This window comes from Lissotriton helveticus, chromosome 7, assembly GCF_964261635.1.
Source record: "Lissotriton helveticus chromosome 7, aLisHel1.1, whole genome shotgun sequence".
Classification (NCBI taxonomy): Eukaryota; Metazoa; Chordata; class Amphibia; order Caudata; family Salamandridae; genus Lissotriton; species Lissotriton helveticus.
In genome coordinates, this window is record NC_136068.1 from 1,668,332,798 (window position 1) to 1,668,350,794 (window position 17,997).

Genomic DNA, 17,997 nt, shown 5'->3' on the forward strand with positions numbered 1-17,997 from the left:
CCTTGGTAGGTCAGCATGAGCAGACAGGCTTATTCCAAAGGCAATGTGCAAAGTATTTATAGGTAAAACACACAGTGATACAGCGAAAACACCACAATGGACACCACACCAGTTTAGAAGAATAAGGTATCTTTATCCAAACCAAACAAGACCAAAACGACAAAAATCCAACATACATATATCAAAATAGCACTTAAAAATATTTACTTCCAGAAATAGCACTTGTAGAAACAAATAGCTCCACCTGGGGCTATTATGACATTGTCACAGGCATAAATCCAAAGTACCTCAAAGTGCGCAGCATCGGGCACAAGGTCACATAGACCACAAACAACAGTACCTTGGAAAACGAAGTTTATGGACAATGCACGGTGTAGTGGATGTGAGGCGTCTGTGCTGAGGTTGGTTCCCTGGTTGCCACGGGGGAGGCAAGGTTCTGTGTCCACGAGGAGGTGACGTGTTGAGTATGGGATACAGGGAAGCCAGAGGCATCGGTGGTGAGGCGTAGGTTCTGGTGAGGCCATCGAAAGTCAAAGAGTTTGTGAAGTCACCCTCATCGGTTATCAGCTCTGTAATAACGGGATACTGGCACTGGTGGTGACAGTGCAAGTGCTGGCATCGGGAAGGTTGATAATGGCAGGCCTCAAAGGGCCTAGAACGGCAGGTGGAGCTGCGGTGCAGGTGGGCCTCAGTCCAGGTCTAGGCGTCGCTGACGGTGTCAGAGTTGTTTTTCTTGGTTTCTTTAAGTTTCTTTCAGCTCTCAACAGAAGAAACAACCTCCAGAGGCCCAAAACGGGAACATGTACTGCCTATCAGTTCAGAACTCCCAGCAATGGAGTTCAGGGGAACAGGTGGTGAAGTCTTTGTGTCCCTGAGACTTTAGAACAGGAGGCCAGTACACACAAGCCCTTGCTGATTCTTCTTCAAGCAGGTTCACAGCATAGTTCTAGTTTTTGTCCTCTTCCTTGGCAGAAGCAGCCACTACAGGACAGCCCATAAAACCACACTGCAAAGTAGCAGCACTCCTCCTTGCAGCATTCCAGCTCTTATCCTGGCAAAAGGTTCCTCTTGAGTCCAGAAGTCATCAAATTCTCTGCGGTTTAGGATCCCCTACCTATTCCCCATTTTGTCTTTGTTATCTTTGTGGCAAGGGTCTCTGGGCTCAGTCCAAACCAGTTATGCCCTCTCTAGTGCAGCATCACTACAGGAGGTGGAGACATCATTGTGTCACTCCAAAGCCAGACAGCCAATGCACAAATCAGTAGTGGACACAGAATGGTTAAATAAGAAAATGCCTACTTTCTAAAAGTGGCATTTTCAAACGCACAATTTAAAAACAACCTCCCTAAAAAGATGTGTTATTACATTCTGAGTTCAGAGAGCCTAAACTCCATTTCTCTATCTTGTCCCATTTGAAAGTTATACTTGTAAGACATTACAAAGAATCTCCCATGTTAGCTTACGAGACTATCAGGACGTGTAAAACACACCAGTACATGTCCACTTTTTACATACACTGCACCCTGCCCATGGGGGTTCCTTGGGCCTACATGAGGGGTACCTTACAGGTTAAGAAAATGTAAGGAGGGGTTCAGGCAAGTGGATGCACTTACCAAGTCGACATGGCAGTTTAAAACTGTACACAGATACTGCAGTGCCAAGTTTGAGCCGCATTTGAAAGGCTACTTGGGTAGGTGGCACAATCAGTTCTACAAGCCCACTAGTAGCATTCAATTTTACAGGCTCTGGCACACTCAGTGCACTTTACTAGGGACTTACCAATAAATCAAATATTCCAATCATGGATAACCAATCATGATAACAATTTACACATGGAGCACTTGCACTTTGACACTGATCAGCAGTGGCAAAGTGCCCTAAGCATCTAAGCCGGCAAAAACGAAATCCTGTACCTCATCAAAAATACAGGAGGATGAAGCAAAAATCAGGGAAAACCCTGCCAAAGGTGTCAAGCCTAACAAATACACAAAGACCAGTTGCCAGCTACATCGACTCTTGTGACCCAGGAATCAGGCTGCAGGCACCAAATGGTTAAAGAAGGATACAAATTACAATTCTTTAGGGACCAAACTCACCATTCCTACTGCTCCCAATTATAAGTTATCACTATTGAATTTAATAAGGTAACCCAATGTTATCCCATTGGAGAGGCAAGCCGTGCAATAGTGAAAAATGAATTTAACCGCTTTTCACTACCCAGACATATAAAAGTTAAAAATACATGTCCAACTTTTTAAAATACACTGCACCCTAACCTATGGGCTGTTTGGACCTACTGTAGGGGTGACATATATGTTTCGGAAAGGAAGGATAAGATATGTCAACAGGTTTTTTTTGCCATGTCCAAATGACAGTTTACAACTGCACACACAGGATGCAACGACAGGCCCGAGACAGGTGTAAAAAGATACTAAAGTGGGTAGTATAAACAGTGCTAAAGGCCCACTACTAGCATTTAATTAACAGGCTCTAGGTACATTTAGTACCACTTTACAAGAGACGTACTTGTAAGCTAAATATGCCGATTGGGTGTAAGCCAATTTCACCATGTTTAAAGGAGAAAGCACAAGCACTTTAGCACTAGTTAGCAGTGTTAATGTGCCAAGAGACCTAAAGCCAACAAAAACAAATTCAACAAAAAAATAAGGAATATTCACCCTGCAGAGAGCCAAGTCTAACATCTCTAAAGTAGGAATTGGAAACACATCACATCTGGTTGGTGTGTACAGATCACAACAGAAAGGAAGAAGGAAGGCGGAGTCAGAAGTGATGCGTACAGATATGCCAAGGGAGTTGACTGCTCCAGAACTATCCTTCATCATGTCCAATACAGTCTAGTGCTTATTTTGTAATAAATAAGTGTCATGTCCCAAAATATTTGTAAATAGGTGTTAGACCTGGCATCTTTGGCGTGATTTCCCCCTAACTTTTCCATCTGACATCCTGTTTTTGCTAGTCTTGGGATTCTGCACACTTTGCAACTGCTAACCAGTGCTAAAGTGCTTGTGCTCCTTCCCTAAAACATGGTAACATTGGCTTGTACCCAAATGGCATATTTAGTTTATCTACAAGTCCCTAGTAGAATTACACTACATGTTCCCAGGGCCTATAAACTAAATGCGACAAGTTGGCCTGCAGCACTGACAGTGCCACCCACTTAAGTGGCCCTTTAAGCATGTCTCAGGCCTGCCATTGCAGAGTCTGTATGTGCAGTTTAACCTGCCATGTTGGTATAGCAAATAAACGTTTTACCTTACCCCAACGTTCCTTAAATATATGTCACCCCTAAGGTAGGCTCTCGAAAGCCCCAATGATAGGGTGCAGTGTATTTAAAAAGTTTGAAATGTGCTTTTAAGTTTTACTTGTCTGGTAGTGAAGACACCTACATTTGTTTGTCACTACTGCAAGTCCTATCTCTCCCATAGGATAACATTTAAGTTTCATTATTACATTTTATGTGTCATTTCCAAATGGGAAGAGATAACTGGTTCATATTTGATCTCCTTGAAATTCAAATTTAAAATCCTAACTTATGGTGAAGTTGGATTTTAAAATGCATTTCCGAAAATGTCTCATTTGGAAAGTTGCCATTTTCTTGCCTTAGCCATTGGGTGCCCGCAGCTTGTCTCTGATCACAGGATACATACGGAACAACAAGGGCAGAGCCATGAGTTCAGGAACCCTGCAAGCCGAACGACGACTTGCCCAAACAATGACTTTGCCTTAACCACACATGTGCATGGTTAAGGCAAAGTCGGTCTAGTCTTTGGGATGGATGGGGAGAGAGGAGCATTGGAAAAAGAACAGGACAGGTAAGATGGGTTTGGAGTAGTTTTTATGGGGTGGGCGTTTGGTGTAGGTTTTAGGGGTGGGGGCGTGGGCTAGTTTTTTGGGGTGGGGATTCAGGGTACATCTTAAGGGCGGGGGTTCAGGGTAGATTTTAGTGGGTGGAGGAGTTTGGAGTAGTTTTTTGTGAGTGAGGGGGTTCAGGGTAGTTTTTAGGGGTTAGGGGCTTGGGGTAGATTTTAGGGGGTGGGAGGGGTTTGGGTAGTTTCTAGGGGTGGGGGGTTGGGGTTGTTTTTAGGGGTGGGGGTGTTCAGGTAGTTTTAGGGGTTGGGGGTTTGGGGTAGTTTTTAGGGATTGGGAGGTGATTGGGGTAGTTTTTAGGGGGGTTGGGGTAGTTTTTAGGGGGTAGGGGTTGGGGTAGTTTTTAGGGGATGGTAGGGGATTGGGGTCATTTTTTAGAGGGTATGGGGTTGAGGGTAGTTTTTAGGAGGTTGAGGGGTGTATTTAGGGCTCGGGGAGAGAGAGGGGTGGTAGCATTAGCCATGGATAGCCGTTTACCATGCTTACCTTTACCAGGAAAATTTGTGGTAAAGGACTGCGTGGTAAAGCAGTCTGTGGTTAAGATGCAGTCATTGTAGAGACCGCGTTGTAAAGGTAGGCGTTGTAGAGGAAATCGTTGTTCCAACATACAACCCTCTGATCAAATGACTGGGTGTAATTGGCAGTTGATCTTTGTGTAATCCTCCTACACAGCCACACACAATGGGAGCTTATGTGCGACTGGATGGCCACAACTGGCAGGATGGGAGGGAGGAGCTGCGCCCAGCCTCACTTACACCTGAATATGCAGTGTCCTATGTCCACACAAAAGGCTCCACACCCTCCTGTAGTGAGTCTGGAGACAGGGCCAGGAAGGCAGGTCTTCTGTGCACTTCAAAGGCATGCCTTTTGAAGCTTCTACCCACTTCAAAGGCACAACTGTGTATAAAAGAAGGACCTCAGGCACCACAAATTTCAGTACATGTCTGGGCTTATGGATACTCTGCCAGGAAGAAAGACTGCTATCACCACCAGCTCAGTACACCTCTGGGCTTATGGATATTCTGGCAGGAAGAAAGACTACTGTCTGCTACAAGGACTGCCACTCTGAAGGAGTTGCTGCCCTGTTGTGCTGACCTGCTGACTGTTGCCCTTTGGACTCGGGTAGAAGAACTGGACCTGCAATCTCCATCTTCAGCCCAGGACCCCAAAATAATTCAAATGGCTAGCCTGCTTGCCTCCTTATCTGAGCCTCGGAACATAAAAGGCTCCTAAATAGTTCCTGGATGTGTCTTCAGTGAGTTCATGACCCTCAATTGGTGCCCCATAGGTCCTGGACCCTTGGAGCATCTGAGCAGGGTTTTAATTCAAGATTCTGGGCTCTTCATGACTGCAAACGGGCTCCTTCACACCAGAACAACGCTGCTCGCATCGAAGTGTGTTATTATCATTGTATTTCTCCTTTTGAGCAGTGGGGCGACACTCCTCCGCCATAGCGGAGGAGCCACCACTGATTGGTAATGTAGTATGTCCATTGTGGTTGATTCCTGGGATTGACACATGCTCAGAGAAGCTGTTCATTTACTTCTGTGGCTATCAAAGTAAAACAAATCCTTCCTTCAATGAAAGGTGGTGTATATGCACCAATATTCCAGTCTGTGACAAGGATCTATGGTTTCAGACTGTACCAAGCATCAATGTCCCTAAGCTTCATCAAGTTTCCATGGCCCCACGCTGTGTACAAGCACCTATGTTAACAAGAAACAATTGTCTCACACTTCTACTAGCATCACTTTTCACAAGTAGTACCGGATATCACTCATCCCATGCTGTAACAAGCGTCACTGTACCCAAGCTGCATCAATTGTAACAAGCATCGGATGTACCAACTTGTAACAAGCATCACTGGCCCCAAGCTATATTAAGCACCACTGGCCTCCAGCGGTAACAAGCATCAGATGTACCAACCTGTAACAAGCATTGCTGGCCCCAGGCTAGATCAAGATCACTGGCCTCCAGCTGTAACAAGCATCAGATGTACCAACCTGTAACAAGCATTGCTGGCCCCAGGCTGTATCAAGCACCACTGGCCTCAAGCTGTAACAAGCATCAGATGTACCAACCTGTAACAAGCATTGCTGGCCCCAGGCTGTATCAAGCACCACTGGCCTCAAGCTGTAACAAGCATCAGATGTACCAACCTGTAACATGCATCACTGTCCCCAGGCTATATCAAGCACCACTGGCCTCCAGCTGTAACAAGCATGGGATGTACCGACCTGTAACAAGCATCACTGGCCCCCAGCTATATCAAGCACCACTGGTCTCCAGCTGTAACAAGCATCGGATGCACCAACCTGTAACAAGCATCACTGCCCCCGGCTATATCAAGCACCACTGGCCTCCAGCTGTAACAAGCATAAGGTGTACCAACCTGTAACAAGCATCACTGGCCCCAGGCTATAACAAGCGCCACTTGCCTCCAGCTGTAACAAGCATAAGATGGACCAACCTGTAACATGCATCACTGGCCCCTGACTATATCAAGCACCACCGGCCTCCAGCTGTAACAAGCATAAGGTGTACCAACCTGTAACAAGCATCACTGGCCCCAGGCTATAACAAGCGCCACTTGCCTCCAGCTGTAACAAGCATAAGATGGACCAACCTGTAACATGCATCACTGGCCCCTGACTATATCAAGCACCACTGGCCTCCAGCTGTAACAAGCATAAGGTGTACCAACCTGTAACAAGCATCACTGGCCCCAGGCTATAACAAGCGCCACTTGCCTCCAGCTGTAACAAGCATAAGATGGACCAACCTGTAACATGCATCACTGGCCCCTGACTATATCAAGCACCACTGGCCTCCAGCTGTAACAAGCATAAGATGGACCAACCTGTAACATGCATCACTGGCCCCAGGTTATATCAACCGTCTCTGTCCCCAAGCTGTAACAAGCATCAGTGGTTCTGAACTGTCACAAGTATCATTGGCCTCAAGCTGTAACAGCTTGCATCAACTGCCCAGCATACACAAGTCAGCAGATCCTTCTTCCACCTCGGTGCCAAGACCTGGAACACCCTCCCCACCAACCTACGGCAGACCCAAGACCTACTGGCCTTCAGAAGACTACTTAAGACCTTGCTCTTCGAGCAGTAGCAGCACCCTGAGACCCTCACGGGTATGTAGTGCGCTCTACAAGTGTCCTGATTGATTGATTGATTGATTGATTGATTGATTGATTGATTATGAGCAATGGCAGCGACTCGCTCGTCAGTGACACCACGGCTGCAGATAGTGAGTCAGGGTCCAACACAAAAGGAAGAGTTGATCAATCTGTGTGTATGCCTTGATGGTAGGGTGAGATCACCAGCCTGGGAGCCCAAGTCTAACAACCCAGCTATCTCAAAGGAAGCAGGCAGTGATGATAAAGACTGAGGTTTGTAGCTGCATACTGTTTGTCTCGTGCCACACTCTGCAACCTCTCCCACAAAGAAGATGTGCTTTCACTCAAACTAACCAGTGAAATGAGTCCTTTACCATTTTTGTCGTTTTGTCAGTCTTTTATAGCCCATGCAACGAAGCAGCAGCTCAGTTGTGCCAAAGTAAATGAGACTCCATAAAAAAGGAATTGCACCATTAATCATGCCGCGTCAATGTGCCTAACTAATTCTCAGGGATAAGAAAGACGTCCCAGCGGTGGGCACTGGCAAACACAAGCTCAAAATAACCTCTGCATCCTGCATGCTTTGTTCTGTCTTCGATGGCGTCTTGGCTGAATAAAAGTGTCGTCTGTATCTTTTGTATCTGTAATTTACATGCTGGCTATTAGCAGTGTTCCTGATCTCTACTAAGATGAGACTTTGCAGCCTCAGGGGCGGTCAACGATTCGTTACTAAAAACGTGGCTGTTTTCTGCACCTCTATATCTACCACTATTTTAGTGTTATAGATTAGGCTGAACGTAGGTCGTAGGAGGTATATTATGTCAGCGCCAAGACACCCAAGGGCAATCGAACGCTTTAGAAAATTTTAAATCAAATCACAACAATGTAGGTTGTACAACATAGTGTAATATATTTAGTGACCTTATCAAACCTAGATTCTGGTGGGTTCTCCGTAACATAGACATTACAGCATGTTCCATCTTAAGTCACCAGTTGGGACTGTGCAGTGTTTATTACCAGCTTGAATGGTAGAGCTGGGATGAGATGTTCAGTGACATAGTTTCATGCATGAAACTCAGTACCAACTGGGCCATATGCAGTGAGTGGTAGGAGTAGTGCTGTCTGCGCACCCCTTTCACACCTTTGTGTAGGTTCTGTCAATGTTTTGTAGCTCTGACAAGCATGCTCAAACCCATCAGACAATGGAGGGGGCCTCGACAATAATGGGAGCATGGTTGAGTCATGACAGCCCACTCTGCCTCAAAAGCAACCCACTATCTTGCAGCCTACAGGAAAGTGCTAAAGCTGGAGAATGGCCAATCCAGCCCTAGAATAAAGGAAGAAAATATATTGTGCGGCTTTTTCTCTGCTTCTTGTGGCAATATATGATTACTAGTCAGAATCCTATCGCTTACCATTGGTGAGTCGCAGTTCAGTAACCTAGGGCTAGATGTAGGTAAATAGGTTTTACCGATTCTAAAATACCGAATTTTACCGATTCGGTATTTTAGAAATCGGTAAATCCTATGTAGGTAATTATTCGGTAAAAAATACCGAATCGTTAAGATTCGGTATTTACCGAATCGGTAATTACCAATTCGGTATTTGCCATTCATTACTATGGGCCTGGAGGCCCATAGGTATGAATGTCAATTACCGAATCGGTAATTACCGATTCGGTAAAATTGGGAAATAGTCAAGGGTGGCAGGGTGTCACTTTGACACCCTGTTGCACCCCTGATTAGTGCTGGTGTGCAAATGTGGCATACATACATGCCCTGAGGGCATGTATGTCTGTCACATGGCACAGGTGAAAATGCACATTTATGCATTTACATAGGAATTCCTTATTTACCACCAACTAATAGTTGGTGGTAAATAACAAATTCTTAAAGCCCAGAAGCACTGTTTACAGTGCTTCCTACATCTCATTTACCGATTCGGTAAATACCGAATCGGTAAATGATGATTCGGTAAATACCGAATCGGTAAATACCGATTTGTTATTTACCGAATCGGTAAAAAAGCCTCCTATATAGGAAAAGGCTTTTACCGGTCAGTAACGGCCGATTTTGGCCGTTACCGACCTGTAAAAGCCTACCTACATCTGGCCCCTAGTTACTTCAGCTGTTCATTGAATTCACTAAGGTTATGGATCTCGAGGAGTCAAGGCTAACTCTGGAGGTTTGCTCCTCCGATACAATATGACATTGTAATCAGATTCTATAAACTCAATGTCCAGTCAAAAGCTTTAAATAGGCTAGGCGCATGTTTAAAAAGAGGGTATCATTGAATAAAAACTAAAAAGTGTGCTCAGCAATTCATATTACACCTCCCCAAATAAAGGTCTTCTGATGGCACTGTATGTATTCTGGGACTCTGCACGTGCCATGTGTTCCACGTCCATTTCTTCTAGCCTGTGCATTGTTCAAAGCAGAGTCTGACAGGACTACTCTGAAACTGCCATATCTGAGAAGGAGACCACAAGAAATCAGACACAGTACGCCAGCACTGACAACATTTTACTGGTCACAAATGGAGCCAGTTTAAGTTCTGAACAAGTTTGATCCTGCACACCCTGAAGCATATATGAAGAAATGTCTCATAACAAGCACAAAATACACCCGGTGACCAACACAACAATTTAACCATTCTCCTTTATAGCACAACTAGCAGCCCGTCCCGACCTTGTCCGGGAGCAATCAGGCTTCCCCGACCCCCGCCCGCCCCGACATTGTCCAGCAGCCCGGGACCCCACCCTCCCCGACATTGTCCAGCAGCCCGGGCCCCCGCCTGCCCCGACCCCCGCCTGCCCCGACATTGTCCGTGGGTCCCCCGGAGCCTTACCTCAGCCGCCGCTCCTCCCCCGCGCTCCTCAGTTCACCGCTCGTCACCGCTCCTCCCGCCTGTCCGCCGGTCCTCACCGCCTGTCCGCCGCTCATCACCGCTCCTCCCCCGCCAGTCCTCCTCACGCTCCTGGATGCCGCTCCTCCCCGCGCTCTTGATGTCAGCACGCAGGTCGCGGCCGGCGCTACTTCGAAGGGACTACTTTTTTTTTAAGGTACATTTTTTAGATAATGCGTATTTTTATAGTTTATATAGCCTATGTCCATCTGCACACCCTGATTATTACAATGATGTATCGGGTGTGTGGATTGGCACTGTGGTTCCCGAGTTTACCCGCCTCAAAGGTTCAAAGTTCTTGCTTTGTAATAGTAGTATAGATTCCGGGACTGGAACTCAAAACGTAATAGCATTCTGTACATTTATTGACCATATTTGAAGTCTTGAGTAAACACACTGTCTTACTGGCGCGAGAGAAAGACGTGTCGGCTGAATAGCAGCTAACAGCATCTACAGGAATCTGAATTTCACCTCCTTGAGGTAGATTTGTGTAATATTTAGCGTGTTACAAACAATTAACACAGGTTAACATGGGATCTCAAACACTTCTAAACAGCAGGTGGTGATAAGAAGAAGTCAAGTTTGGAGCATGGAAGAAAAGAAGTGAAGGGGCATTTAGAGATAGTGAATTGTTGGCCTCTTCTACAACCAAAATCGGATAAAGGTTAAAGGCTTACATTGTCAAAAGAGAATTGGTTGAGGAGCATGGGATAGGCTTGGATAGCCCACCCCCGGGATAAACATGACATGCTTGCAAAATATTCCTCTTTTCCTGCTAGTCCAATAACTCTCCTTTCTTGTTCACCTCAGATATATCGCTACATTGATGAGACGGAAGAGGTCCTCGACGAACGCTTTGAAAACAGGCTGGTGTGGAATGGAAGCAAGAAGACAGAAGACCTGCAGGACATGTCCATCTTTATCACTAACGTCACCTTCAACCACTCCGGCGAATACATTTGCCGGGTGAACAGGACACTCCTCTTTGAGACCTATGACTACAACATCAATGTCACCAAATTTATTCACCTAAATGTAGTGCCCACAGGTAAGTTGTAGAAGGAAAGAGAAGGTAGAATTTTGGTTTCTTATGATAATGTGTAGAGATATTTCAGCTTGGATGGAGACTGGCTATTTGTTGAATATAAAAAGAATTAGATTTTGGATGATGTTAACTAAGTCTGTCATAGCAGATGTTTCCATAATTTCTTCCTGCTTACTTTTACCTGCTCAGGATCATAAACGTTATACAATAATCTCAGAATAGACAACCCAGTGCAGTAATCTACTAAGTGGACTATGATCATAAAAAATACCACACAGACCTGCAGATCTGTTTAAAGAGACGCCAGCCTACTGAAAACTGTACACTGTGAACCTGTCTCTCATACTTCTTCATCCATTACACTGCTAAGCACTGCATCCCATCAAACAATAACCATTTATCAGTGCTCATAATGCACAACGAGAAAACACTTCCTACATAGGATCAAAACAAAGACTACACACTTCCAACCATGCACCCTAGAGAGTGTAGCATGCCATCTCTGTAAGCAAGTGCGTCACTGCCTCACATTGGGATATATATATATATATGTATATATATATATATATATATATATATAAATATATATATATATATATATATATATATACATATATATATATTCACTGAAAAAACCATAGGTTATAGACCATATATAGTTAGGAATTAGCATTTAAAAAACCTTATTTTACTCACACAAAACCATTGAAATTCCATATATAGTTAGTTGCACTAACTATATATCGCGCACCCGCAATCCACTGCTGATGATGTCACATATTACATCATTCATGACATGGTCAGTGACATCACTGATGACATCACTGATGACATCTCAAATGACATCACTGATGACATCATCCAGTGACTGTGTGTTTCTGTAAAGTTTAAATATGTTTTACATATTGAAGAATGAGTAGATGTATAAGTGTCTGGACGAAGGATTTAGTAGGTGCATGACTGAATGTATGAGTGAGTGATTAAATGTGTCTCACTGAGTGCATGGGTTAGTGACTAAACTGTCTTAATTTGTGCATCATTATGTCTGTTGTTCTGTAAACTGCTGCATGTGTTGATCAGTAGCTATATGATTAACTATATGGGTTATTGATTGATTGTCCAAGTATTTGTAGGGAGACTGAGTGTGTGTGTGGCTGGCTGGGAGGTGTGTGACTCTGTGCAGATCAATGTGTACTTGTATCAATGATTGTATAAGAAAGTAAGTATGTGTTAGTATATGTTTGAAAATGTAAGGTGCTCTATGTTTAACTGTATTGACAAGAACATGGAAGTGCGATTGATTCTTTACAGGACTGACTAGGTGTGTGAGTAACTCCATGGATGAGTGGCAGAGTATGAGTGTCTGTATAGGTGTATGAGTGCATATGATAGTGTTGTAAAGATGAGTGATTGTATGTATGAATGATTGTATGGGTGAATGAGTGAATGTGTGTGTAGACGTAGGAATCAGTGAGTACATATGTAGTAACTAGTATTGGTGTGTCAATGGTTTCAAAAATTATACTCTGTATTTAACACTGGGTGAAACAGAGGTTATATTAAAATGTGAGGAGATGCATTGTATTGTCACATGAATGATATCATCAGTGATGTGGTCATTGATGTCAAATGAGATGTCATCAGTGATGTCATCAGTGATGTAATTTGAGATGTCATCAGTGATGTCATCAGTGATGTCACTGACCATGTCATGAATGATGTAATATGTGACATCATCAGCAGTGGATTGCGGGTGCGCGATATATAGTTAGTGCAACTAACTATATATGGAATTTCAATGGTTTTGTGTGAGTAAAATAAGGTTTTTTAAATGCTAATTCCTAACTATATATGGTCTATAACCTATGGTTTTTTCAGTGAATTTTCAAGGTTTTGTAAATGCTAATTCCTAACTATATATGGTCTATAACCTATGGTTTTTTCAGTGAATTTCAATGGTTTTTTAATAGCAAATATCATAAGCTGTCGAATGTCAAGTACGTGGTAAGTGAAAACATTTTCGTGTTTATGCACACTGATCTGCTTTGAATGGTGCCCCCCCCCCTCATTTCTATTAGGAGTACTCTCTCTTTGCACATAGTGAAGGGTAGTTAACGCAGGCCTTTGCCCCCGTTGTAATACGTCGTGCCTGCTTCTCTCTCCATTTGATTGATTGTTATCCAAGTATTTACTGTTTTAGAATTGGTTCTCTTTGGTTCATTCTCTATTTACAAACAAACACAGAGTCGCAATACTCTGTTTAGTCTTTGCAGATAACGAAAAATCGTGTAAAAAAAGAAAGAAAAGGAATCGAGCAAAATCAGTAGGCCACTAATGGGATCTCTTTTTGACCTCGCTAAAATAGAAACATTAGGAACAACCCCTCATGACAAATACAAAACTAGTGAAATGAACTGAACTCCACACAATGATGGCTGCAAAACAGCTCGGCTCCGCCACCCACCCCGCCCAAAATAACGATAAAGAGCGGCTGCCATGATTGGTTGCGGAATGGCCACGACGGAGCTACGAAATGGTGCTGCTCTCATGCTAACCCCAGCTTCAGTCTGAAACATCCAGAAACACTGTAGACTACCAATTCGATCAGTTCCGGTAGCGCCCCAATGTAACCCGGTAGAGAAGAACTAGCCCTCCCCTCTTTGACTAATGGTTCTTGTTGCCTGTCCCTTCTGTTGTCATTTAACAGAACTATTTAGCCTGCTGAAAGGGGTTGTGTTCCGACCGCTGGTTGGTGGAGACATTTTGACTATATTCTGGACCTGCGTTGTCGCGTAATGCGTCATATGACGCGCCGCGTTAGCGCATCCGGAAGTCATCCGGGGCGCGCAGCGCGTAACGTAAGCATAACAAGTCATGTGACTTGTTAATAAAACTTTTCATTGGTTCATTTTACTTTTCTTATTCTAATGATGAAAGGCTTGGTCATATGACCTAAAAATTACGCTTTTTATTACTTCCGAACATTATTTTTTCTTAAATATATGTTATAATGTTCCAGGCTAATGTACTTTCCCGGAAAATTTACAACTGTCCTGCAAGTAAAATATATTCTTTTTTCGAGAAAAAGAGCGTTTCTTCGTCCCATGACGGAGCCGTTGAGCAAAAGAGGGTCGACCTGCTGTCTTAGTCGCCGATACGCCTGAATATGAGATTCTTATCGATCACTTTATGTTGCAGGAATAGAAAACACAACAGCCCTTGACCATTTATCTTTACTGCGTTCCTTCGTATTATACCTTTTACCCTTCATGTAATTGGTCTGCTTTATTTCACTTGCCTTTTAATGATTCTAAAACAGTGACTATTATTAAAAACTTTACCAATGTATATACCACTACCATGTTTTCTTTTAAAAACCTTTATTGTGAAAATTTCATTATACAAATACGAGCCTATAACCACGTGGGCCGGCCACGGAGCAAACTGTAATCGTATATGATGAGTAGACATTTACACTGTAGAGGAACGTAACGGGCGGGCCATTAGGTTGCAAGAACTAAGGTGTCTAACAGTTACGGAATCGGTGGACGTACATTTTATAATTAAAATACGACAGGGCCAGTTACAATAAAATTATCTAGATATACATTTGCGGGCAAGTACCATGGGTGACGTTAATTCGAACTTTCAATAGTACAGTAATCAATAACACATCAGAACTTAATATCAATAGGGATGTCGAAATATTCAATCAATTCTCATCCCCGCCCGCCATGTGCTTCAAAACTGCATACGTATCTCGTGATTTCAAGGTTCTGCAACCAGTACACAACAAGGAGTTACGAGTCCCATTTATTCCGGCGCCATTTTGGGCGAGGACGGGCAGGTCCAGGATATAGTCAAAATGTCTCTACCAACCATCGACTATGATGATGTTCATATGCTGTATTTATTAGAGTAACACTCATCTGTCCACATGAAATTAATTTTCCACAATCTAAACATGTCATTTTAATCTTTCCAAAGTTCTTCTAAATATTTAGGACCGTTTCCCTTGCCTCTGATGCTGTCAGTGCCACTTCTTTGATGAATGTACTAGCAGGTCAGGGGTTCTCCTCCAAATCTGTCTTTTATGCAGCACTATAATTAATTGGTGCCACCTCTCCATATGACGATGCATGGTATAGTTACCATAACTATATTTTTTTTCGGTTCCTCTGGAGAGTTCATCGTGGCAGATGAAGCGTGTAACGTACCGGGCATTTACCTTTTTTTGCATGTACAGGAAAGGAAAAAAAAATCGAGCGTCCGAGTTCTAAGGTGTCCCAGGGCCATTTTAGTGGACCAGGCCCAAATCCAAAGAACAGGCCGCCATTTTGAGAGTCCTGTTGCAGCCGCCTGTCGCTGTAGCATCAAGAGCAGCCGAAACTCAGCTGAATGGCAACTGAAACGGTAAAGGGGCGCCCCACTACAGCAGACGAGCCTCCACCTAGGAAGGCCCGTTCACGCCACCTCCCCCCCCGCTTCGGGCACCCCACGCCGTTATTCGGAGCAGTATTGTAGGATGGCCACACCAGTGCGGCAACTTGCTAGACATCACCTCGGTGGTAACCGAATCTCAGCGCCTTGTGGTGTCTCCTCTTCAGAAAATATTCTTGCGCTACCTTTGCCCCATTCACACATCGGTCCGCTACTGACGCCATCTCACAGGCTAATGGGGCGCCCCACGCCGAGTTTCAGCATTGTAGGATGACCACACCAGTACAGCAACTTGCTAGACATCACCTCGGTGCCATCCGGATCTCGGCGCCCCACTGCAGATGAAGTGCCTCTCAACTATGAAACCACCACGGTGACATCCGGATCTTGGCGCCTTGTGCTGGTTCCGGCCTATTCACACATCGGTCCGCTACTGACGCCATCTCACAGGCTAATGGGGCGCCCCACGCCGAGTTTCAGCATTGTAGGATGACCACACCAGTACAGCAACTTGCTAGACATCACCTCGGTGCCATCCGGATCTTGGCATCTCAACGCCTAGTGGTATCTTCCATACAGAAAATATTGTTGCGCTGCCTTTGGCCCCATTCGCACATCGGTCCGCAACTGACACCATCTCACAGGCCAACAGGGCGCCCCACGCCGACTTTTACCATTGTAGGATGGCCACACCAGTACAGCAACTTGCTAGACATCACCTCGTTGCCATCCGGATCTTGGCATCTCAGCGCCTTGTGGTGTCAGTCAGAAACTATTGTTGCGCTGCCTTTGGCCCCATTCGCACATTGGTCCGCTACTGACGCCATCTCACAGGCCAACGGGGCGCCCCACGCCGACTTTCAACATTGTAGGATGGCCACACCAGTACAGCAACTTGCTAGACACCACCTCGGTGCCATCCGGATCTTGGCATCTCAGCGCCTAGTGGTGTCTTCTATTCAGGAAATATTGTTGCGCTGCCTTTGACCCCATTCGCACATCGGTCCGCAACTGACACCATCTCGAAGGCCAACAGGGCGCCCCACGCCGACTTTTACCATTGTAGGATGGCCACACCAGTGCCACAACTTGCTAGACACCACCTCGGTGCCATCCGGATCTTGGCATCTCAGCGCCTTGTGGTGTCTTTTATTCAGAAAACATTGTTGCGCTGCCTTTGGCCCCATTCGCACATCGGTCCGCTACTGACGCCATCTCACAGGCTAATGGGGCGCCCCACGCCGAGTTTCAGCATTGTAGGATGACCACACCAGTGCACCTTACTAGACACCATCTCGGTGCCATCCGGATCTCGGCACCCCACTGCAGATGAAGTGCCTCTCAACTATGAAACCACCACGGTGACATCCGGATCTTGGCGCGTTGTGCTGCCTTCGGCCTATTCGCACATCGGTCCGCTACTGACGCCATCTCACAGACTAATGGGGCACCCCACGCCGAGTTTCAGCATTGTAGGATGACCACACCAGTACAGCAACTTGCTAGACATCACCTCGGTGCCATCCGGATCTCGGCGCCCCACTGCAGATGAAGTGCCTCTCAACTATGAAACCACCACGGTGACATCCGGATCTTGGCGCCTTGTGCTGGTTCCGGCCTATTCACACATCGGTCCGCTACTGACGCCATCTCACAGGCTAATGGGTCGCCCCACGCCGAGTTTCAGCATTGTAGGATGACCACACCAGTACAGCAACTTGCTAGACATCACCTCGGTGCCATCCGGATCTTGGCATCTCAACGCCTAGTGGTATCTTCCATACAGAAAATATTGTTGCGCTGCCTTTGGCCCCATTCGCACATCGGTCCGCAACTGACACCATCTCACAGGCCAACAGGGCGCCCCACGCCGACTTTTACCATTGTAGGATGGCCACACCAGTACAGCAACTTCCTAGACATCACCTCGGTGCCATCCGGATCTTGGCATCTCAGCGCCTTGTGGTGTCAGTCAGAAAATATTGTTGCGCTGCCTCTGGCCCCATTCGCACATCAGTCCGCTACTGACACCATCTCACAGGCCAACAGGGTGCCCCACGCCGACTTTTACCATTGGAGGATGGCCACACCAGTGCCACAACTTGCTACACACCACCTCGGTGCCATCCGGATCTTGGCATCTCAGCGCCTTGTGGTGTCTTCTATTCCGAAAATATTGTTGCGCTGCCTTTGGCCCCATTCGCACATCGGTCCGCTACTGACGCCATCTCACAGGCCAACGGGGCGCCCCAGGCCGACTTTCAACATTGTAGGATGGCCACACCAGTGCGGCAACTTACTAGACACCACCTCGGTGCCATCCGGATCTTGGCGCGTTGTGCTGCCTTCGGCCTATTCGCACATCGGTCCGCTACTGACGCAAACTCACAGGCCAACGGGGCGCCCCACGCCGACTTTCAGCATTGTAGGATGGCCACACCAGTGCTGCAACTTGCTGGACACCACCTCGGTGCCATCCGGATCTTGGCGCGTTGTGTTGCCTTCGGCCTATTCGCACATCGGTCAGCTACTGACGCCGCCTCACGTGCCAACGTATTTTCTCCGCATTTTATACCCTATGCCGCATAAC

At 45.6% G+C, this 17,997-nt stretch overlaps 1 protein-coding gene across 1 annotated transcript in view; it reads left to right on the forward strand.

Annotated features, from left to right (window-relative positions):
- Positions 1 to 17,997, forward strand: part of SCN1B (sodium voltage-gated channel beta subunit 1) — a 465,938-nt gene that overhangs the window by 282,427 nt on the left and 165,514 nt on the right. The window contains exon 3 of the mRNA XM_078655363.1: positions 10,733 to 10,970. Coding sequence (XP_078511489.1) covers positions 10,733 to 10,970 — 238 coding nt within the window. The remainder of the gene's footprint in view (positions 1 to 10,732; positions 10,971 to 17,997) is intronic.